The 25,476-nt window shown below is 39.3% G+C and overlaps 1 protein-coding gene across 6 annotated transcripts in view; it reads left to right on the top strand.

The window, feature by feature from the left end:
• SULF1 (sulfatase 1) overlaps positions 1 to 25,476 on the top strand; it is a 156,458-nt gene that overhangs the window by 111,373 nt on the left and 19,609 nt on the right. For all 6 annotated transcript variants that reach the window (XM_075583736.1, XM_075583731.1, XM_075583733.1 and 3 more), the window contains 6 exons: positions 2,139 to 2,289; positions 4,585 to 4,760; positions 6,030 to 6,158; positions 8,040 to 8,096; positions 9,383 to 9,512; positions 22,354 to 22,570. In XM_075583736.1, coding sequence (XP_075439851.1) covers positions 2,139 to 2,289; positions 4,585 to 4,760; positions 6,030 to 6,158; positions 8,040 to 8,096; positions 9,383 to 9,512; positions 22,354 to 22,570 — 860 coding nt within the window. The remainder of the gene's footprint in view (positions 1 to 2,138; positions 2,290 to 4,584; positions 4,761 to 6,029; positions 6,159 to 8,039; positions 8,097 to 9,382; positions 9,513 to 22,353; positions 22,571 to 25,476) is intronic.

Here is a 25,476-nt window from a genome sequence, read left to right as displayed (position 1 = left end):
TAACTATTATCCAGATATGGATAATAGATTATTTGCCCATTATTAAACACATTAGCCGTGCAGCATAAATAAAGTAAATAAACCGTTCTACAGTACTTACCCCTGCCAATATGAAGGGCGTAATCGTCAACTTACTGCAGGTCCATGTCCTCTGTTGCAAGAAAAAATACATAGAAAAATACATTCTAATGGCCCCTAACCCCTTAATCACCTTAGCGGTTAATAACCACTATTGTAATTAAGGGGTTAACCCACCCTGCCCCGCTACCCACCCGGGTGGCCTAACCACCCACCCTGTACCCATTGAGTGGCGGGACCTTGAGAGAGCTGTGCATAAACAAATGCCCGCAAACCTCAAAGAACTGAAGCAACTTTGTAAAGAAGAGTGGGCCAAAATTCCTCCACAACGATGTGAGAGACTGATAAAGTCATACAGAAAATGATTACTTCAAGTTATTGCTGCTTAAGGTGGTTCTACAAGCTATTGAATCATAAGGTGTACTTAGTTTTTCACACATAGTTTCTCCATTTTGGCTTTATTTTTGTTAAATAAAGCATGGCACGGTGCAATATGTCATGTGTTTTTGTTCATCTGAGGTTGTATTTACCTAATTTTTAGACCTGCTAAGGAACAGATGATTGTTATTATGTCCTGATATGTAAAACCATAGAATTCAAAGAGGGTGTACTTTTCTTTTTCACACGTGTGTGTGTGTGTGTGTGTATATATATATATATATATATATATATGTATATATGTGTGTGTGTGTGTGTGTGTGTGTTTGTGTATATATATATATATATATATATATATATATATATATATATATATATATATATATTATTTGTGTGTGTGTGTGTATATATATATATATATATATATATATATATATATATATATATATATATATATATATATGCAAATATAACTGTATGCTCATCTGCATGTCTTAGGCAGGTCTGCAACCCCGCCTTTCCCCATTATCACCCAGCATACAGCACTTCCACTGCAGCAAGGGATTCTGGGAAATGACATGCAAATGAGCACACAGTGTCACTTTTTGCCTCAATAACCATTTTTAACATGGTTCCCTATAGGCTTAAGCTTGCTGCATGGTCACAGCTTTGAGCACAGCCAGGGTTAAGGTGCATACCCAGAAAACCACCCACAGACAGCCATTTCGACCTTGATGGGTCTCATCAGTGTGGGGTTGATTTTACTGGGAATGCAAGAGAGGCTGTGGAGGGTTTTTGTCACTTTTTTTACTCACCATAACTTAACTCAGTATTATGTTTTATATATATATATATATATATATATATATATATATATACGTATATATATATACGTATATATATATATATATATATATATATATATATATATATATATATACGTATATATATATATGTATATATATATATATATATATATATATATATATATATATATATTTATATATGCAGCTCAACCCCATTAGAACGCGATCCGTTAAAAACGCGAATCCGTTTATAACGTGATGCAAGCGTGGCTCCCAATTTTCGTATTTAGAAATACTTTACAACACAATTATTGGTATTTTAAATACTTTATTGCACAATGCATACAATTGTACATTATTTCTAACGCGATCCGCTTATAGCGCGATGTGATTCTTTGGATCCCAAGCACAGTGTTATAAGGGGGTTGAGCTGTGTGTGTATGTGTGTATATATATATATACACACACACACACACACACACACACACACACACACACACACACACACAGTATGGTCTGCATAAATATTCTATTTTACATTTCACAATCAAAATTTACCCTAGAGAAATGGTTTAAACAGGTAGCTTTACAACTTTGAAGTTTTAATCTTATTCATCAACCTAATGACTGAACATTGGTCTAATGGAATTGGTTATGTAACTTTCTAGGCTTGCCTGCTTTCGTGAGATATACAAATCATGGCTACATTAATTTTTTTTATTAATATTTCTGTGCCAAGCTATTAAAGTCGTGTCAAGCTAGAAATACAAAAGTGTTTGCTTTCGAAGGACGTTAATGTTAGTTTGCATGCCTTAACCACTAGAGGTGATTAAAAATGCATGTTGGGTTATGTTGTAATTTGTCTTTTTCTTTCAGAACTCCCAGCTATAACTATGCACCAAGCATGGACAAACACTGGATTATGCAGTACACTGGAGCCATGCTGCCTATACACATGGAATTCACTAATGTCCTGCATAGGAAGAGGTTACAAACTCTTATGTCCGTTGATGACTCTATGGAACAGGTAAGATCCACATTTAAAATCCCACGATGTAAGTGAACCGTATTCATATTTGCCACTCAAAGATGGGATCTTTTCACTCTTGTGTGTAAAAAAAAGCATTACAATTAATTTTCAGTGCAGCACAAATTCATACAAAATTGGTGGTTACCGTGGTTAAAAGTCACTAGAGGTAACAAAACGACTACTAAATTGCATTGCCAATAGGATTGCTTCCTATTGCCCAGCCTTTTCAAAAATCAGGAAGTGATGCTTGTAACTTCACGAATCGGTATCTCGGGAACTGGGGTTTGACAAGAGCTGAATTAGTGCAGTTCGGGAAAACCCCAGGTTCGCACATTGGAAGGAAAAAAAAAAGTGGGGGGGGTGTGGTGGTGTGGCAATTGACGCGTTAACCATAATCATTTTACCAAGTACTACCATCAGGCATTGAAAGGGTTAATTATTAAATCTCTCTGTCGCTCTGGGGTTCCATAACCTGTAAGGAGCTTTTAAATGTATGAAAACAATGCGGATGTTTGGCTTATTCAGTTTTCTGAAAGGCGAATGAAAAATAAGCGCAGTATTTTTAGGGAATAAAGTGGCGTGAGTAGGTGGAGTCTGCTCCTTAAAGGGCGACAATTGACTTTTTGAGATTTAATAGGCGACATAGTGTATCTCCGTAACAGATATTCTCTGCACGTCTAAACCATGCCATAAGTGAATTTTAGATATGGATTTCATTTTGGCTTTTCAAATCCACGTGATACGCAAATTTGGTTCGTTAACGAGCAAATCTCGATAAATGTAAGTATGCACATGCTATTCTATAAATGGCGATATAGGATTTGATTCATAGTTTGCCTATGTATTTAATTAGCAAGAATACTATTCGAAAAACAAAACCACAACAAAACAAAAAACACTTTCAGTGTTGCCCAGAAGGTTTAAAGGTGCAGTCTCACATATGAACACATTGAACCAATGCCAGGGATGTATTTAGTAAGCTAAAGTTAGGTGATGACTGACACGTCATAATTTTTTTTCATTTTCAACTACAACCCATTATTAACGTGAAGTAATACACTTCACCAACAGTTGCATGTTAAATCATGAAAAATTAATGTTCAAATAATTACGCTAATCTGTGTTTTTATTTTTTTTTTAAAGCATCAATCATCTACTTTTAATCTTTTAATCATATTTCTGTCATCAGTTGAGTTGAGTGAGTCTGCACTTTTTGAGTGATTTCCCTGGCCATGAATGTTAAAATTATGCCAGATGACAAAAAAGTGTATGCAGATTAATTTTTTTTTAACCCTCTTGTAGCAACGTTTCTACGTTTATCATTCTTATTGAATGCAGCGAGAAGCAGTTAGAATGAATAGGCCCCTGTGGGTTTTAGTTTATTCCTTATGAAAGTCATTTTATCGCTTTCATTTTGCATCTATTGAGTAACAATGTGTTTTTGTGGCAAACTATGTATGGTTTTATAACAGCAGCACAAAAAGCTGAATGGACTGCACTGCACATCAAACATATATTTGAAAGAACAAAACCCAATCTAATGGGCGTTACTTTGTTTGCAGAAATAGCTGTTTTCGGTCGAAAATCCCCATTGAGTTAAACGGGAAGTCAATGGAGATTTTTCTCTGAAAACGTCCCAAATGTCAACTTCGGAGTAGAACAAGTCTGTAAGTGTGTTAACTGGTTTTCGCTTTATCGTATCTCATGTTTTGCTTCATCTACTCTCAAATTATGATAACGTAATATATTCCAGGGCATAAACTGACACTAAACTACTGAAGAGTCCTAATTTTGAGTTGGCATCTTTCTCAATGGCACTTTTTCACATATTACTTGTCACTTGTCGGGCCTTAAACCTACAACCACTCTCACTTTTTCGAGTGAATTAATATTTAACATTGCAATTGGAAAACGTGGTTCCAGTAAATGTAGATGAAATATTGTTTTTGTCTAAGCTCTTAATTGAATCTCAGGATAAAGTGTTTATTTATTTTTTTCCCCTTACAATTTGAAGATGCTACCTGAAGAATAATGCTCTTTAAGAAAAATGAAGGACTATGACCATGGTGGTATAATCAGAGTAATTATTTTAGCCGTTTATTATATAGAATGTATGCTTTTTATCGAGAGCCATGAAGAAAAATGACAATCTTTCAGTTGACAAAAGTAGAGGTATATTGTTTAAAGTGTAAGAGTACATATTTGTGTAAACAGAATAAGTCTACAGTGGGATTGTGAAAATTGCAGGCTCCAACAAACTTAATATATTCAAAATTGGTTGTTTTTTTTCAGCTGTATAATATGCTGGTTGAAACTGGAGAACTGGATAACACCTACCTCATCTACACAGCTGACCATGGCTACCACATAGGGCAGTTTGGACTGGTGAAGGGCAAGTCAATGCCATATGACTTTGATATTCGAGTTCCTTTCTTTGTTCGTGGGCCAAATGTGGAGCCAGGATTAGTGTACGTTCTTTTCTGTCTGGAGTACAGCTGTTGTAGCTCTAATATTCTTCCAAATACATGTTGTTCTCTTTTAAAATCACCGTCCTGGATTTCGTCTGTTACAGTAACTTGTTTGGACAGTGCAAATCTTTGTATTTCTGGAAAGGGCCTAGGAAGAACAACAAATGTAAACTCTACAGTTCTTTAAACCGTTTATCCTGGCACAATGTGTGCAGGGTTTTATATACAGCGCTTCAGAAATATGGAATGGATTAATTCAAGCAACACAGTTTTGTTACCATCCAGTAATTATCTGGAGTGTTAATGTGGCAACTACATGTGTAGTTACTTCATGGTAACCAAACTGTTCAAGTACAACTCACAGATTTTTCCAATGCAGATTTGCTGTTTTGCCCATTTTTGGACCCATTTTAAGTTTCCAGCTTACCTAGCAACACATTATTTTGCAAAATGAATCAGGCCCCAGCAGAAGCACAGGTTGCCACACAACTTTGTTATTTACTTGGCTGCTTTCAGCTTAATTGTCACATACTGTAGCACTCGATCTGGCCATGTCAAATACTCCTAGTAAAGACACTATGATCTTTAAACGTACAGGATTCAAACTTGAATGATTGGACGATGTTCCCATTCCTTGACCTCTTGAGCAATGGGAGACTTTCTCCATTGAGTAGCTGAGGTGATGAGATGTGAGAATTTGGAATTCTTGAAGTGTAGACTTGCTTTTTAGTTGCTTGTTTGTTTCTGACAAATTTGGTAGGTACTTTGCATAGTGCATGATGCCTCAAGGCAGCGTGTATACTCGCAACAACCTCAACCTCATTGCTTCAACCCACTAAATATAGGCCTAAAATATTGAGTTTGTTTAGATTTGCTTTCTTATTATATAGTAAAAAATATAAAATATATACATGATGCATTCTTTCCATTGGAACTTTCCTAAGTCTTCAAAATGCTTCTTTGTGAATACGTGTATGCAAATTTATGTCAACGTATGTTAACATTAAAACCCTTTTAGTTTTGCATAGGACATAAAAAGGTAAACGTACAGCACGTTTTGATCTAATTAGAAATGTTTCCTGAATGTAAACCTGCTGTAACACATATAATCCTCCTGTCCATCACTACGGTGTGAGTAAGCAGAGCGAGGAATCTTTCTGTACTCATTGCATTGAAATTGTATTGCATACAGTATGTGACGTAACAAAATAATCTAGTATAGCACGATTTATGATGTATTGTAATGCAATTTCTGTGTGGTTTATGCAGAGTGCCTCAGCTTGTGTTGAATATAGATCTTGCTCCAACTATTTTGGATATTGCTGGACTGGACACGCCACCTGATATGGATGGCAAATCGGTTTTGAGTTTGATGGACACCGAAAGACCAGGAAACAGGTAGGTTATTGTCTTTCTCTGAATATCTTCACTGCCTAAGGAGCCAGTTAACTTTAAATGTATGGTTGTTGTCGAATTCAGACTTTTTAGGCAAGTTAATTTATTTATAAAATGTTTTACCAGGAAGTAATACATTGAGAGTTACCTCTCGTTTTCAAGTATGTCCTGGGCATAGAGTTATGATGACAAATAATACATGGTTACAAATACATAGTTACATTAAGTGAACAGGGTTATACATTATATAAAATAGCGGTGCGCAAACTGGGGGACGGGCGCGAGATTGTCTGCGGGGGGTGTGGGGTTTACAGAGGCCCTGCACGCTTCCCGAAGCCACTTAAATTAAGTGCCGGGGAAGCGGCGAAGGCCTCTGTAAACTGCACTTGCCTTGCTCCTGGGGACGCCGCGAGGTCACGTGATGTCACATTGCTACAGCATCATGACGCTGGAGCCAAGGTAAGGGGGGGGGGGGCGCGGAGAGGGGAACAGCTCAGGGGAAAAAGATTGCGCTCCTTTGATATAAAAGACAGTGTATGCACAGTTAAAAATAATAAATATTATAGGCATATGTAGCAGTTACAGACCAGGTTAAAATGTGAGACAGCTTTAGTTTTGAAAGAACTTATTTATATATAAAATATTTTACCAGGAAGTAATACATTGAGAGTTACCTCTCGTTTTCAAGTATGTCCTGGGCACAGAGTAAAACAAATAATACTTGGTTACAAGTACAGTTACATAAATGGACAGGGTATACATTATATACAAGACATTGCGTGCACAGTTAAAGAAAATATATATTATGGGCGTATGAAACAGTTACAGACCAGATTAAAATGTGAGACAGCCTTAGACTGATGGTGGCTGTGAGAGTCTCCGGTAGGTTGTTCCAGCTGTGGGGTGCACAGTAAGAGAAGGAGGAATGTCCGGATACTTTGTTGAACCTTGGGACCATGAACAGTCTTTTGGAGTCAGATCTCAGATGATAAGTGCTGCATGTGGTAGGGGTGAGGAGCTTGTTCAGATAGGCGGGTAGCTTGCCCAGAAAGTATTTGAAGGCGACAGGAAAGATGAACTTTGCGCCTAGACTCAAGTGATGACCAATCTAGTTATTTGAACATTTCGCAGTGATGTGTGTTGTAGTTGCATTGGAGGACAATGCAAATGTAACCACTGTTAAGCTAAAATGTGTTCACAAGTACTGCTGATTCAGCAGACATACTCAGTCCATCTCTCTATCAACCGTTCTAGGAAAACGTGATCAAACAAAGTGTAGAAACGTATTAACTTTCAATTTAAATATAGTGAAACTGTGTTAATTCTAAATGTAAACAAAACCTTAATATATACATTGTGTCAAAAACAAAAACCCTCAGTATAAAAGTAACTGCACTGCTGCTTTCTAAGATGAGGCTTGAAATCTCTGAATGATGTAAATTCCAGATGCCTCACGTGAAAGACTGCACCATAATCACTGCAGTGCCATCTGTTTCTAACCCATTTGTTACCATACTAGCATCTAGCTGTGTTTTGAAAGACCATGGGGAAGCAATGGGGTTAATCGGAGAAATAATAATAAAGATACAAATATTCTGTGCTTAAGATAATTTGAGCAATTAATGGTGAAACACCCCACACAGGATGCTGCTTGTGTAAAAGCCAGCAGTGTATTAAAATCCCCTTTGTAAAAAATAAATAAATTCTAATCTAGATTAAAAGCTTTACATCTAGAATGTGGGAATCAAAATATTGTCACTTACTTACCATAGATCCCCAGGCAATTTGGAGTTTGTTTTGTGTGACATGCAGTAAAGTTTGTTTGTCAATCAATGCTTCAAAAACAATGCTTAACAGTATTATTGTGTCTTGCTTTTATTACAGGTTTCGAACAAACAGGAAGAGCAAAGTTTGGCGAGATACGTTCCTCGTGGAAAGAGGGTAAGAAGCAAAATCCTTTTCACTTACAAATACTATGATTCGTTTAATATGTAGAAACAATGTAAACATGTGTGATTTCAAAATGAATTATTACAACTCACTTCTGAGTAAAACCTCACAGTCCGAGAATATCAGTGCCACAGGGTCTTGTTACCTTCGTCCTATTCCCATATGGCTGAAATGTTCATAGAAAGAAGGCTGCGACGTGGCCTCTTCAATAAATGTATTATCTAGGACAGGGGTGCTCGACTCCAGTCCTCAAGTCCCCAACACGTCAGGTTTTCAGGTTATCCCTGCTTCAGCACAGGTAGCACAGTCAAAGACTGAGCCTCTGATCTACCTGTGCTGTAGCAGGGACTGATTGAGCTACGTGTGCTGAAGAAGGGATATCCTGAAAACCTGACCTGTTGGGGACTTGAGTACTGGAGTTGAGCACCCCTGATCTATGAGACAAAGGGTGTTATTTATTAAATTGTGGTGGTGCCAGTCAGGATACCATCTCATGGAAACTCCCATTGAAGTCAGAGAGTTGAGTGCGATTGTGCCATGATCGGTTCCATCACAGTTTAATGAATAGCCCCCAAACAGATTTACAGTAGAAAAGTTGCAACAGTAGAGTTGTAGAAATGCAGCGCTTATAATATTGAATTTCATTGTCTGGGTCATCATCCAATTGACCGTACTGTATCACAGAGAGAGAAAAAGGAAGGCAAAGTATTTGGTGTGAAAGGATTTCCCCAGATAAAGTAAACGTACTTGTAGCGTACAACAGAAGGTTTCTCACCCTCGCTTCCAAAACATGGTGACCGTGAGTTGCGTGCGCCATCCTAACGAAATTCGGATATGGCTTCATTCCATTCCATAACATACATTTTAAAGAGTCTTTAGGAGAACAAATGCATTTCATTTAAAGGGGACTGGAAATATTTTATTTTTAAGATTCAATGAATATCAGCGTATATTTGGACAACTCTGCAATGGGATAGTAGAAAGACTTTATTGGGACATGGAACCACGGTGGGAGAAATGAGGAATGCTTTTAACTTTGGCCCTCAATTTTATTGGTTATATTTAGGCCAGATAGGAAGACTGGTTTCTAAATTGTGTATAAAACCACTCTTTATCTTAATATAATTGTGTACAGAACAGCATGTGTCTCAAAGCTAATTTTTTTTATTGGATTTAATTGCACTCTTACTCATCAAAAATGATAGATTGTGTTTTTTTTTTTTGTTTTTTTTAACAAGTATTTTTTCCTCACGATTTTCACATTTTTGCCCTAAAAGAAAATTTATGCGGAAAAAAGAGGAGCCCAGCAAAAATACACCCCAGTCTAATCACTTACCAAAATATGAGCGTGTGAAAGAGTTATGCCAGCAGGCAAGATACCAGACTGCATGTGAGCAACCAGGACAGGTGAGAAGCAAATGCCTTATTCACAGGCTGTACCTTTATTAAAATGCATTGTATCTTTAACCCCTTTGCTCTCAGAGGGAGGGGCCTGCAACCCAGTATGTTGTTCTATATAGTGATAAGTAGAAATGTGATTGATCTCTTCAGTTTTGGCTGTCTCTTTGCCTGTGAGCCTGCTCCTGCTTCTTGTATCATTTATAATTATAATGAAATAAGAGGCATATGCTGTAGCAGCTAGCTACTCACAATGCTTATTTTATTGATATGTCATTCTCGGACCAATACACTGGTGGTGGTACATATTAAATGAATACATTTTTCAGTGTTGTTATGATTGTGTGTGTGTGTGTGTGTGTGTGTGTGTATGAGTTGTCTTTTTTTAAACAATTTTGTGATGAACAAAAGCGTTCTCCCACTTCGTGGAAGTAGGAAAACGGCAAATAACTACAGACCAGTGAGCCTGATGTCAGAAGTGGAAAACTTCATAGAAACATCGCTGAAAGATTCAATTGTTGACTGTCTAAAAGCAACTTATAAGATCTTAGGCAGCATGGGTTTACTGGAGAGACATCATGTCAAACAAACCTAATTGAGTTTTTTTGACTGTGTTAATAAGGTATTGGATCAACGAAGAGCAGTATCTTACATATAAAGCCTTTGACATTATTCCACATCCAACACCTATAAAGAAGTTGCAATGCTTGGAATTGGACTTGAGTGGTAGAATGGGTAAGACATTGGTTGATGTATAGGTGAATTGGTGTAACGCTTGCGCTCACCACGAACAAGGCGGGACCCCGGTATTGAGGTGGGAAAGTATAGAACTACGCACCCACAGCAGTGGAGGCACGCCTGGAGGGTGGATAGTCAAGATCACCGGGTCTGGGTTGGAGAGAATGGGTTAGTTGTGATACTTGCCAAGGTCGTGGGTAGGTGCCAGGAGGCTAGTCCGAGTCCGTGGTCAGGAATGGAGAAGGTCAGATGGTCTGAGGCAAGCCGGGGTCAATAATCCAGAGCAGGGTCCAAAGTCTAGCCGGGTCGGTACACAAGGAGGCAAGCAACACAAGGCTACCAATAACAATGCTCAGCCAAAGAGGAAGTGAGAGAGCTGAGCATATATGGAGACAGGAGTCCAATGAGAGAAGGGGGTGGAGCGGAGGAGGGCCTCTGTGGAGGCAGGGATAAGCTGTGAGAAGCAGGAAGACGGTGAGGCGATATCAGAGTTGACGCGCAGCTGGGGAGCGGTGCTCACGCTTCACGTGTGTGCGCTATGCGGCACAAGCGGAGGGGCGGAGCCAAGCTCCGTAGGAACTGTGAAAGCCCTGCGTGGGCGCGCGCGTTTTGTAAAGTGCGTGGGAGGCTGTACAGCAGAAGGCAAGGAGGAAGCACGCCACGTAGGACGTGCTCTTGGATCACTTGCAGCGGGATGCTGTGCAGCAGGAGGTAAGGAGGGAACACGCCGCAAGGGACAGGTTCCCCGATTCCTTACAATTGGATCCAGTAAAAAAAAATCTTTGCATCTGGATTAAAAACTGGTTGAAGGATAGACAACAGAGGGTTGTCGTAAATTGAACTTTTTCAGGTTGGGCTAAAATTGTGAGTTGGGCTAAACATGTTATTTAACTCATACCTTGAATTTGTCATAGAGAGCAAAGTCTCCATCTTTGCTGGTGACACTAAGGGGCCTATGCACGAAGCTCCGATAAGTCACTTATCGCCATCGGGTACTTGGCCCTTCACTCACCCCCTCTGCCCCAATAAACATTACAATATGTTATAATCACCAATACACAACCCACCCCCTGTGCCCCCACATAAAACTATCATTTATTTTTTTTATACATAGGATTCATACCAGAGGCCTGTGGCGGTCCTCGCGGGTGTCTGTTGGCCTCCAGGTGTCTCCGCGGGTGTCCGGGGGCCCCAACGGGGTTCCCGTGGGTGTCTGGGGGTCCTCAGGTTGTCACCGGGGGCCCCTTAGGGGATCCCCGGATGGTTCCCACAGGTGTCTGGGGGCCCTCGGTGGGTGCCTGGGAGCCCTCGGGTGTTCCCCGTGGGTCCCCGCTGGCCTGCGGTACCAATCCTGTTGTAAAAAAATAAAATGGGCATACATTTCAATAAGTACAGTAATGGGCAAAATTACTATTATCCAGATATGGATAATGGTTCATTTGCCCATTATTAAAACAAACATTAGCCAGGCAGCATAAAGTAAATAAAAACCATTCTACTTACCCCTGCCATCATAAAGGGTGTCCTCGTCGGCATACTGCAGGGCCATGTCCTCCGATGCCAGCAACAATACATTAAAAAAACAATCTAATGGCCCCTATCCCCTTTATCACCTTAGCAGTTAATAACCGCTATCGTAATTAAGGGGTTAACCCCCGTCACCTGCTAGCCACCCGGGAGGCCTAACCACCCACCCTGTACCCATTGATTGACATAGTGGCAGCCATACACATGTGTTATATCAAGGTTGATTTTTCAGTGAGCATTGTGGGTATTGTGGGTGCTATTTAAGGGATCATTTGTGATTTGTTCATTTAGCCATTTTTTTGCACTTGATAAAGACCATTGTGGTCGAAACGTCGTGCTAGCTTAAATAAATATTTGCATTTTTTTCAAATCCGTGTGCCCTGTCTTCCATCTCTCTTCCTTTATCCAGGCAAAACATACAAAATCCACAAAATAACATACCCCTATTCCTTTGTAAGGGCTAACTTACTTCCCCAGACACTATCAACAGGACTAGAAGGATATTCTCATTACCAGCCTATCACCCGAAAGTCTCAGGAAGTACCTTAAGCAGGTGGCCCTCCATGTCAGTCTCTGCCAGGTTCTTTTGTGCTCAAGACAGTGTCTATGTGCAGGCTTCTCTGCTTTCCTCTGTCAGCCCAATTGTGAGCTAAGGAATCCCTCTCCTTTTTCTCACATCAGACTTTTTCTAAGAGTCCTAATCAGCCAGGTGGAGTCTGGTTGATTGCCTGTGTGCAATTAACCAGCACATTGCTGCATTTAGAGGCAGTTTCTCTCAAACAGTGATAAGTCCTCTGTTACACAGGGGTTGAAGATGATTATTATTATTATTATACATTTTTTTAATGCATGACATGCTGTCCAAAAACATTTAATATACTGTTAGTATCTTAATGTCTTGAGAAAGGCCCGCAAGCGGACCGAAACGTTGATCTTTATTTACATAAATCCTTTGGATACTTTTTTAATTAAGACCACTTGAGTGCTGACTTCTTACTCTTCAGTATCTTAATGTAGCCATAATTATTCACTTGCAAATCAAGTTCTTTAGATTTTAGGAGTATCGCCCCCAGTTACAATATGCAAAAAACATACATCACCTATTACATAGGATTGCTATCATCAGCATCTAATTTTAAGAGGTTGTATCCTCTGACATCTACCATTATTTGCATTGAAGGCTTTACTTTCAGCTCTTATAAAATACATTCTTTTGCAGATTAACCTAGGATTGCATTCCAGTGAACCAATAGTAAGCTTATTGCTGAGTGCAAATCGCCTGGAAAGAATTTCCTATTTGCCACACAACTGATTAGTTGTTAATCTCTGTGAAAGTGAATGCGGGGCATTTTTTTTTGTTTGCATAAACTATAAACATGATCTCTGTTGAGTAAAGATATCTGCCCATGTTTGCCGCAACATCAATCCTTGCTGAAAGCCCTTCTTTGATTTACCTCCCTGGGGCATTTAGGTTTCTTAGAGAGCAACTGTTTAATTTGTGTGTACGAGTATAGTTTTTTTTTTTTTTAACACAGGTTTTACCAAGTACGTCTGCCAATCACCCCTTATTCCACAACAATAGTCTCATTATTGTGTGGTCAACTACATTAAAATCACTTTTGAGATAAGCAGTGATGTTTGAATGTAAACACGCAGGTCTGTAAAATCGGGTACAACAGAATGCTAAAATGGCTTTAAAAGACTAGACGTATACTTGAGCCTCTTAACTGAAGTAATGGAAAGATGCTGAACATTTATTAACCACAAATCATTCTTCCTTCTGCATCAATCTTTTGTGACATTGTTATTTAGTAAATATTGGAATGGATAGTAGGAAAATAGTATACTAGAAAAGTAAACGACATAATGTTTGCAATAGATGTAGCCCCTGTACCCCCTGGGTACTGAAACTACTGGTACCCGTGCTGCTTTTACCTGTGTGGCTAACAGGAGGCCTGAGCCTCCGCCACTGGGAGCCTGGGATACACTTATTACACGGTGCAGTGCCTCCACCGGTAAGGGATCCCAGCGTGGTGGGAGTATTCTCTCACCGGAGCCAACATGCACAGTAAATACACACATTTGTATAAGGACAGTATTTACTAACTCTCATATAATGCATGTACCATATCATGACACAGTAACGCAACCCCAGCATATAACTCAATAATACACAGTCCATGTGAATGTCCCCAAACACTGAATGTCTAATGACACTTAACCACTGAGTTCTCTCTCTCAAAGTGTGTGAGGGGATAGCACGCTTCCCTGTGTTGGGGCCCGGTGGTGCACTTTGAAATGCCTCCCTGGTCTTTGGATAAACAGCAGCGCTGGGTAGACCTGCGACGTGGTTCCACGGCACGGTCTGACACTGATCTCTTGAGTAGATCCTCCGGCTGACTTCTCTGACGGGGCCTCCAGCCGGATGGCACCTTACAAGCAGTCTCTGATATGGAGTCCTGATCTGCTCTCGGGTAGCAAGCTGCACTCTCCTTCAGGCAGTGTCCTTTAGCATCTCTCACACTAATGCTATGATGAGAAAGATCCCTATCTTAAGGCCTTCCCTACAGCAATTACAAATAAGTTCTTCTACTGTGTCTCAGGGGGATTAACTGGGCCCTTGGGGACAACGTCTGACCTAGTTCCAGGAGCACAGCTTCGTGGACCCTACCTGCACCATTCAGGTCCCGGTCTAGACTGGCGTGCTCCTCACGGCGAGCAAAATGTATCTCTCTGGAAGCAGGGGAATCTGGCCTTCCGATTGGCTCCCTGGCGTCATGTGGCTACATGCCCCTATGCCTGCTGGGGGCTGTAGTCTCCGCAGAACCTTCCCTGCCTGTCATTTATTTATTTATTTATTTATTTATAAAATATTTTACCAGGAAGTAATACATTGAGAGTTACCTCTCGTTTTCAAGTATGTCCTGGGCACAGAGTAAAACAAATAATACATGGTTACAAGTACAGTTACATAAATGAACAGGGTATACATTATATACAAGACATTGCGTGCACAGTTAAAGAAAATATATATTATGAGCGTATGAAACAGTTACAGACCAGGTTAAAATGTGAGACTTTTAGATTTGAAAGAACCTAAACTGGTGGTGGATGTGAGGGTCTCTGGTAGGTTGTTCCAGTTTTGTGGTGCACGGTAGGAGAAGGAGGAACGTCCGGATACTTTGTTGAGCCTTGGGACCATGAACAGTCTTTTGGAGTCTGATCTCAGGTGATAAGTGCTGCAAGTGGTAGGGGTGAGGAGCTTGTTCAGGTAGCTGGGTAGCTTGCCCATAAAGAATTTAAAGGCAAGACAGGAAAGGTGAACTTTGCGCCTAGACTCTAGTGTTGACCAATCTAGTTCTTTGAGCATTTCGCAGTGATGTGTATTGTAGTTGCATTGGAGAACAAAACGACAAATTGAATTGTAGAGGGTGTCAAGTTTGCTAAGGTGGATTTGAGGTGCCGAGCCATATACTATGTCTCCATAGTCAATAATTGGCATTAGCATCTGCTGTGCGATACGCTTTCAGTCGCGCTAGCTCCTGCGCATGCGCGACTTGTAATGGCCGCCGGCGCCCACTCTGCGCATGCGCGAACTCGCGCAAAATGGCGGCACCCTAGCCGACAACCCCGATGTTCTCGCCCCTCACAGCCTCCTCCCGCCTGCCAGCCAGTTCCCCGCTGCAGCGGAGGTAAGCGGGGAAACGGAACACCAGCGTGGTCCGGGGTTACATCGACATTATTACATTATTGTACATTATTATACAGATTTAGACATGGAGCGTGATTTTAGAGTTGACTATGACAGTGGAGTAACGACTCTGTTGCACGTAAACCTCTAAAACGACTACTAATTCCAGAAATGGCACTGACGCAGTGCTAACATTTTAACGCCTCCTATATTTTTCCAATTGCATCTAATCTGTAAATCGGGCTCGTAATATCAGTCTTTGAAAAAAAAAAAAAAACTTTATTGCGATTTAAAATGATCGCCTACCATAACTCCTTTTAAGGCACTACTTCATATTCAATATATAGATATATATAGATATATATAGATATATATAGATATGTAGAAGTATCAGTACCGTGTTAGCCGAGCTTCAATAATCAAAAAATAATTAGACGATACCGTTCTGTGGCTAACGAAATGCTTTTATTTGTGCGAGCTTTCGAGATACACTGATTTCTTCTTCCGGCAATGTTACAATGAATGAAGCAAGCAAAGGGTATACTTAAAAACAGTGTCTCTTGGAATGTTATCTGTGCTTGTCCTTCCCCGGTGTGGATGAGATTTATGGCTAGAGGTGTTAAATGGTTCCTGAAAGTAAGTGATGTAAGAGTTTGTGTGTGTGTATCTGTGTGAATATAAATGAATGGAGAGCCCACAGTGTATACAGTGCTTTACAAAAGGGGTGTGTGGAGTGGGAGTTAATATAAATGGTGTGGAAATGTGAGAGATAGTAGCATAACTAGAAGTGTGTGTGGATACTATGTGGTCCCTATTGGTGTATAGGGATGGAAAAACAAGGAGTATTAGTATGTGTAAGAGACAGCTGTGTGTGCATACATATAGCACAGTATGTACAGACATGGCCTTTAGCGCTCATGGGAAGAGAGTTCACTTGTGTCAGTAATGACTCATAAAATTTCGATCTCTGTTTAGGCCACCGTTAAGTGTCCCGAACAGTTGCATAAATTTGTATTCATGTGTACAAATTTTATGAATACAAATTTATGCAACTGTTCGGGACACTTAACGGTGGCCTAAACAGAGATCGAAATTTTATGAGTCATTACTGACACAAGTGAACTCTCTTCCCATGAGCGCTAAAGGCCATGTCTGTACATACTGTGCTATATGTATGCACACACAGCTTTCTCTTACACATATTAATACTTTGCTTGCTTCATTCATTGTAACATTGCCGGAAGAAGAGATCAGTGTATCTCGAAAGCTCGCACAAATAAAAGCATTTCGTTAGCCACAGAACGGTATCATCTATTTATTTTTTTATTATATATATATAAAGCAGAAAATAGCCGTGTTAGTCCAGTTGCGATAGTGCAGAATAAATGAGTTCTTCAGTATTAGGTGATACCTTTTTTATCGGACTAACAATTTATGTCATAGGACAAGCTTTCGAGAGTTATCCTCTCTTCTTCAGTTCAAGCATATATAATATATAATATATATATATTATTATTTAATCTTCTGCCCAATTTTTCAATGATGGTTTTTTTTTTTTTTTTACATATTTTGGGAAGCATGCATGAACTTAAAAAAAATACAAATATTCCATGACATCTCTTGTATCCAAGCAACCTATTATTGAATAAAAAAACAACCCTTGGTTGCCTAAAGTTGTTCTATTTTAATAACTAGATGAATTTTGGAAGGAAATTCCTTCAGCTTGCCACCCAATTCTATGACATAGCAATGTTCACCACTGAGGTGTGTGTGCCAGGTACAATTTATAGGCCTATGCATTCATCCTCTTGTTCTCCAGTTACAAATCAGAATGTTGAGTGCATAAACATGAGTTCCACCGGCAATATGAAGTACAGTATCCTGGTGGACTGGTTTTGCAACAAATAGCAACTAGGACTTTGACGGGCAAGATCTTCAAAAGCAAAACTGTTGGTGTGTTTTGCAACATTAACTGTGCATGAGACATGTTAATTGACATATTTCAATATTCACCAGGTCTATTTCTTGCAGCTATATTATGTTTGGAAGAGCTCAGAAGCCGTTAAACTTAATTAAAAAATAATGTATCTGCGGCATATGTAGAATTATGTCCTAAAATCAAGACTGTACTAATTAATTCAGTTTCTTTCTCTTGTATGTATATATACTGTACATATTTACATTTTATTTAACATCTTTTATTGTTATTGCTCAATAATGAAAGTCATTTTAGGAATAGCCGTGGCTGGGCCAGCTATCTTTCTGCCTTCCCTGTCACGTAAGTTGCAGACAGTGACAGCTTTCCCCCTCTCCTGTAGCCACTGTGAGTGGCAGAAGTGGAGATGACATGGGAGTATGCATCTGTCCAATAACAATGCAGAGCCTGTGCCCTCCCCTTTTGCACTTTAGAGGTGTCCTAAATTAGAGATGAACCCAGCCCTCACTGGGTGGAGTTCAGGCAGTCCCTCTTCCTCCTTGAGGGATGAGGATGTAAGCCAAGTCTCCTCCCAGCTGGGAGGAAGACGTGCTCAGTCCCTCATGGGCTGTGTGCATTCCACTACTCCAGTGAAGCTCCCATCCAGAAGCCTGGAAGCTATCCTGCCAACTGATTGCATTCATTGTAAAAACATCAGCAGTAGCTGCATAATAAAGACCATCCCTTTTTATATATCTGGCTGAGTCACAATCTATTGGACAGATGTATGGGGATAAAAGACTGTCATGGTGGGGATTACCTTCATTTCTACGGGAGCCCACTATGGCTGGAGGCACTGGCACCAAGAAAGAACATCATGGATCACCATGAGCCTGTCCTGTTTCCCCATGTCATCGCGGAACTCTCAGCATCTCCTGAGCCAAATAGGTACCGAGCACCACACAGGACTGTAGCCAGGGTAAAGCTCCCAGAAGGTGGGGAAGCAGCACTACATAGGTAAGAAATAAGCTACCTAATAATTCTGAGAAAAGGATATAAGGCTTAAGAAATGCTGTCTGGTTTGGCTCAGACATCTGATTTTCTCATCAAATAAACATCTTTCCAACTATACATTTGTTAACTTCTAGGCGATGGCCAGCTGCAGAATATGAGTAAAACCACACACGTCTGGGATTGCTAGGTGGACATGTCAGATGGTTAGCCAGATATTGGCAGTCAGTTCTCGGACAAACCCTTATGTCTCATCGTGACTGTGATTCATCAGATAGCCCTGACTGTCTTTAGTCCGTTTACCCCTTTGCTGCCAAAGAGGCCTGCAACTCGTTGATTTGTGCATGTAAGAGGGGCGAAGTGAAGCAAAGAAGCTCAATTCCCCTTCTGCTTTCTTTTTCAATACATACCGTCTACCACTGAGAAGATCAACATGGAGGCGGCTTTAATGTAAACACAGGAAAAACCAGAGCACATGTATCAGATCACTTTAACCAACTACCAATCATTTACCAAAACACAAGTTTGCACAATGCTCCGACCTTAAACATGACACGTAATGCGAACGCGACAGGCAGAATTCTGCTTTTAATGGAGAGAAATAGGAATCTATAAAAAAAAATGTATATATAAATTATATATTGAATAGTTTCTAGGTTTTTGCACGACCTATTTTGTGTGTGTGTGTGTGTGTGTGTGTCTGTGTGCAAAAGCTCAGAAAGTATTCACAGTCATCACTTAACAAATTCAAGTGATATATAAAGTATAAAACCTACACGTTGCATATATCCCAATAGGAAAAAAGGTGAAACATGGTAAGACTGTAAATCGCTATATGCTATGTTTAGAGAATACCTTTTTTTGTTACTTATCCCCTGAAAATGACTGTACATGTACATGTCCACCTGACACCACATACCCTCTTCCTTAGGGAAAATAGAACGTAACTCCCACATTCTTAGCAATGCCACTAAGGATATCTTGAGTGGTGTTCACTTTGACTGGTCAAAACCACGGCTCCCCTTACTTACCATTATTGACCAACTCCCACAAAGTTCTATCATTTTTCTACTTTTTAGACCATAAAATGGGTAAAATGTTTTCAGACATATGTATTTCTTTGTTCCTTTCTTGTATAGCAAAGAAGTATCAAACAATTACAAACAAAACTCTGTGATTCTTTTTCACAAAGCTGGGCCAAGGTTAGGTGAACTGTAAAGCTCATTCAATGGGTATACTGCCCCTTATATAGTTAAAACAGACTTTTCAATAAGCCCTGTGTGAGCAATAGTAGGAATATTTTGCAATGTGAAGTATGAAAAATCCTGAGATGATTCATTCTTCTCCATCCTTAACTGGACATCTGTTTACTTGACACATACTGTACTGCAAAAACTCACATTGATCTGATTAAGCTTGGGTCAGGTTATAAAGAGTTGGTTTCTTTAAAACGCGAATAAAACTCAGATGCTAATTAAAATAATGTAGAACGGGGGAGCACAAACTTTTGCTGCTGCGCCCCCCACCCCCCGGTCTTCCCTGCCTGGATGTTCGCGCCCCCGCTCCCTACCGTAGACCTGCGTCAAATATTTTTAAAGTTATGTAGAGTTTCTAAGTTTGTATTTAGGGTAATTAAATTTCAACCACCCCAACCACTTTAATTACACTGGATTTTAGTGTTTATCAAAAATAGATATTTTCTTGCACCTACAAGTTTTGGTTCTCTAATTTATTTGTGTGTAAAAGCAACCTTTTTTTTTTTTGCCTTTCCATGTAAAGTACTAATATATAATATATATATATATATATATATATATATATATATATATATATATATATATATATATATATATCTCTTTAATTACATACTTCATTGTGTAATAGCCGCTTTGTTTTTGGAAAGGAAAATTTATGAAATGTCCAACATATTATGCTGCAGGAACTGTGTTCTATACCATGATCAATGGGACTTGGGTATTCCACATATTCAACTAAAATTAATGACGGACGCTAGAATAAGTAAAGAAAAAAAAAAATATATATATATATATATATATAGACCAAGGAAAGAAAATTAGAAGTGACGCCAATGGAAACGAAAAAAACTGACCAATTATGTCGTGAAGAAGTGGTGAACCATATACTAATAGGAGTATATTAAATTAAAAATTGTAGCAACTATAAAACACCAATAATTTTATGAAAATAATAAATATATAAAAAATACACATAAAAATAAATATAAAATAAAGATAGAAGATACAATAACCAGTCCCAGAACACTGTCCTTCAGAGTCTTTGCAGCCCGTTTAGGGGGAACACCACTCCCTTGAAGATATCTAAAGGAGAAAAAAACAAAAAACAGGCGCACTCATAGTGTAGTAAGGTTAACAAATTTATATATGGGACTGGTAAAATATGAACTGTTCACTCACAAACGGAGAATAATAAATCACATGTATGAGATAATACTCAATCGCCAGCATGTAGAATGGGACCTCGACTGCAACTCCGGATAGAAAGCCGTTTTAGTCACTGTGTTGGGGGGAATCCGTGACACCAATTCTTCCGTGTATCGAGGATAACCAGGCACCTCCTTGCTGTTCAGGTGTCTCACTCGTTGTAGAGGGCTTCCGGGTCAGCGTCTTCACTCGTCATGCATGGAAGGCTTCCGGGTCAGCCTAAACACTGACAATGCTGCAGCCACCGTCAGTGTTTAGGCTGACCCGGAAGCCTTCCATGCATTCCATGCACTACGAGTGAAGACGCTGACCCGGAAGCCTTCCATGCATTCCATGCATTATGAGTGAAGACGCTGACCCGGAAGCCCTCTACAGCGAGGGAGACATCTGAACAGCAAGGAGGTGCCTGGTTATCCTCGATACACGGAAGAATTGGTGTCACGGATTCCCCCCAACACAGTGACTAAAACGGCTTTCTATCCGGAGTTGCAGTCGAGGTCCCATTCTACATGCTGGCGATTAAGTATTATCTCATACATGTGATTTATTATTCTCCGTTTGTGAGTGAACAGTTCATATTTTACCAGTCCCATATATAAATTTGTTAACCTTACTACACTATGAGTGCGCCTGTTTTTTGTTTTTTCTCTCATATATATATATATATATATATATATATATATATATATATATATATATATATATATAAGCTTTCACTATTGCAGTGTACAGATGTTGCCAATGTTGTTGTTGTTCCAGTTATCATATGATAACCCATTACTTCTGTCGCGAGTTTCAACATTTTATTATGAGATTTGATTTATGAGACCATTTTTGTGCACATCTACACATACAGAGCACACTCCATCCAGTTTACCAACTGTGCAACACTACGCACAATAGGTCAGTCACTATATCTGGGAGGAGATCACCCCATTTATACTAGTGGTACCTTGTTACATACTTAGGGGCCACCCCACACTGACCACAGGTTTGAGGTAGACTATTTCATAGCTGCTATACCTTAGCCTTTATCTATAACCCTGCAACCTACTGAGCAGGGACAGTATTTAGGCTACCTTCATTGTTTCCGACCGGTTTTAATTCGCTGTCATATTGGCTCACTTTTGAGTCACCACCAGCTGACACTACAGTGTTCTATTTTATTTGAGTAATCACTCCTAATAAAGTGTTTTAACATATACATTCCTCACCAAGCATACACCTTCATTTCACCTTTACCTGTGACTCATAGTGACTGAGTGCTCTCCTTGGGGTTCTGTTTCTTGTTGTGACTTTTGGTTCTATATTGCCTGCGCCATATCTCTTAGTTGATGCCATTTTATGCCAGAATTGTCAATGTTAAAAATGAATAAAATACTAAAATAGTTTCTTAAACAGAACTAACAAAGGATAATTGATGTATAGTTGCAAAACCCCACAGTAACGTAAAAACACGGAATGTTTCTACGTTCATCTGACCTCTACACTTGTGATTCCTTTTAGAAGTGGCAGTGTATTGAAGATGTGTCTGGAAAGCTTCGCATTCATAAGTGCAAAGGGTCCACGGATACTCGCTCTGCGAAGAAGAGAACGCGAAGCATAAACTCAAAAGGCTATGGAGGCAAAGATAAAGAGTGCATCTGTGGGGAGACGGATTACAGACCAGCTAGAAATCAGAGAAAAAACAAAAGGCTTTTAATGAGAACTCCAAACGCTAAAAGTAAGTGATTAAAGCAGCTCTGGTGCTAAAAACCCAGATATACATTGTAAAGCACACGTTTCTTCTAGGTTTTTTTTTTTTTTTTTTTTTTTAAATGTACATTTTTTTTGTTGATGCAATTTAATAACAAGCATTTATATACATTATGGGCCTCATGCAGAGAGCATAGAATTTTAAAAATGGCGAATTTCATAAAAAGTAGCTTTTTTGGAGAGTTTTATTCTCCATATGCAGAAAAGTGCGAATTCTGCTATGTTTAACATGGATGCGTGTGGCGAGTTTAAATTGGCGAGATGCGCGCTTCAGAAACGTGTAAAAACAAATTCGCGCCTTTTTTTTCCCCTTTACTATAGGCGGCGAGCGCCATCTTGCCATATTTTCGTGGCGCGGCAAAAATGCGAGAATCGCGCCTTTTTTTGGCGCGAACAGCCGCTACTTGCCGTTCGCACCTCTCTGCATTCGGAGAGTTTTAAAAATGGCGCGATTGAGGTTCTCGCCAGCCGCGAGGCGAGTTTTAAACATACAAATAAAAAAATGGCGCGTTTTTCGCAACTCGCCATTTTATGCCGTTTTCTGAGGGAAATTGAACAAAAAATGGCGAGTTTTGAAATAACGATGCTCTCTGCATGAGGCCCTATATCACAATTTCTTCTTTTATTCTTATCTAAAGGCATCTACCTACATTTCTTTGGAATTTTAAAAGAATTGAAAGTGGTTGCTGTTCTAATAATTTGTTTTCTCAAACTGCATAATAAAATGAGTACTTTTTTATTAAGCTCTTCTTTTTTTTTTTAGAAGAAGAATTTGATGAGTTTAAGAATTTGAGTTCTCTATTGTATACTTTTCTCTTCACAAAATATCAAGGGCCCAATTTTCAAGGCCTGGCACACTTCCTTTTTGAACAAGGGCCTTTGTTTTTGTCTTCAGTGTAACAAAAGTAAAACTGATGTACAATTGTTCCGATCATTTTTCTACTTTAGTTTTTGTCATTCCAATGTACGTCAATAAGGAACCGAGATCTCCGTCGTTTAATTCGATAATCTTTTTCATGGTGGCTTTTTTTACTACTGTATCTGTATAATATCTGCTTCCAAGTGCCAACACCTTTCTTCATCTGCTTGTGCATTGGAATATTTACTAATGCTTTGAGTTCACCAAAGCAGCAGCGCCTAAAATACAGGCTCTGTGTATTTATTCTGTGTCACTTCTTACTTCTGGAATTTCAAAAACAGTTGCCACAAAAAGATCCCACTGTGATCATCAGTGCTGTTGCGGTTGCATTTTGTTGCAGGCTAGATCGTATTTGGGGTTGAACAGCTAGAATATTCTTTCCGGTCTTGTTCTTTGTGGGTCATAAAAGTATTGGCATTCCATGCCATGTTCATTTTCACGGTCTGGGATATAATGTGTCCTGGAAATAGGTAGTGGAAGGCCATTGGCAAAAAACTATTTAAAACACTTTAAATTGAGATTATAAAAAATGTGCAAAACCATTTGACCGTAAGAGTTTTTGTTTAGTAGCCTGAAATGATAAAATGTACTTTGAGTAAAAAGCTATGAAATAAACACTGCAGTGTTTCACCATGAAGATGTATTTATGGCGAGAAGAGTTTTTACCAATTTATCTACTTTTCCTTTTCCAACCACGCTATTAACACTAATGTAAAATGGTGTTTTCTGGTACTATGTCCATCTAATTGCATCCTGAAAACTATAAAACGGTTTCTACTTTCTCACTGATAACAGTGCAGTCAATGGAAGATCAAAAGATGTTCCTCATTTTTCTTACAGATGTCAGTGATGAGAGCTATCCTGTGGCCAGTATATTTTTAATAAATGCTGCTATATGATGTAACATTTTCCTTTAGCTCCTTATCATCTCAGTGTATGGAAATCCTCTTGGCACTTCCACTGTCACCGACCTGCAATCTATTGCAAAGCAAGTGTTGCAGACGCCTCATGCAGTCAAAGGGTTACGATTTGAGACTTACTCACTGTGTGGTCTTGAACAGGATGAGAAGTATGCAGGGACCATTCTGCTCTTCTCACCCTGTTTTACTGCCTAGAATATGTTAACTGCAATATCCAACCTCCTACAGATCTTGATCTGAATTGTAGTACATGGTCCTAAAATATGTTGCAGGTGTTCCTAGATCTTCTAAAGAATCTATTAGTGTTGAGGAAACAGTGGGATGGAAACTATTTTCTGTATTTTCAGTTTACAACTGGTTTACAGACCTACTGTGATCGTAAGATGTCAGCAATAAACAGCAACATAAGTGTGGGAGAGACCCTGTGTTTTATTGTGGCTATTTTGCAATTAAAGTAATTGCCTGCTCTGATGTTGGAGCATAGTTAAGGACAAAGGTTGGCCTGGTTAATGAAAGGGCAGCAGATGTTGTAGGTTACAATTTGTATGTATACAGCTGGTCTGTTTAGCATGTGAAAGAGTAGCACAATCTGACACATGGGAAACGAAAATGAATTGGATTAACCGTTGCTATCTGCCACTTTATGTTATACTTCTCCAAATGTATAGATGAAGCCAGTTTTTAAGAAATAATGAAAAATGTGTCTGAAAAAAGATCTATTATGATCCAGCAAGGATATTGGTTTGTAACTGCTTCTGTTCAGCGTAATCTTTAGCAACCTCTCTTTAAAACACACACCAAAAATAGAATGAAATATATTACGCTGGTGGTTGGCAACGCTGGAGGCCCATCAACTCCAGAATGAATCTGCATAGGTAACAATGCTGCTATTTTACAATGGCTAATGAGTAATAGAAAGCAGTGTAGATGCAAATATTTTTCAATGCCATGTGTAGGTTTAGCATCATCATAGGAATAGTGTTAAATATGCTCACCGATTCACAGGCTTTGATTTAGCATGTCGATATTTGCCTT

This window comes from Ascaphus truei, chromosome 2, assembly GCF_040206685.1.
Source record: "Ascaphus truei isolate aAscTru1 chromosome 2, aAscTru1.hap1, whole genome shotgun sequence".
Lineage (NCBI taxonomy): Eukaryota > Metazoa > Chordata > Amphibia > Anura > Ascaphidae > Ascaphus > Ascaphus truei.
Note: the sequence above shows the minus strand (reverse complement) of the source record. Positions and strands in the feature narration are given on the sequence as shown.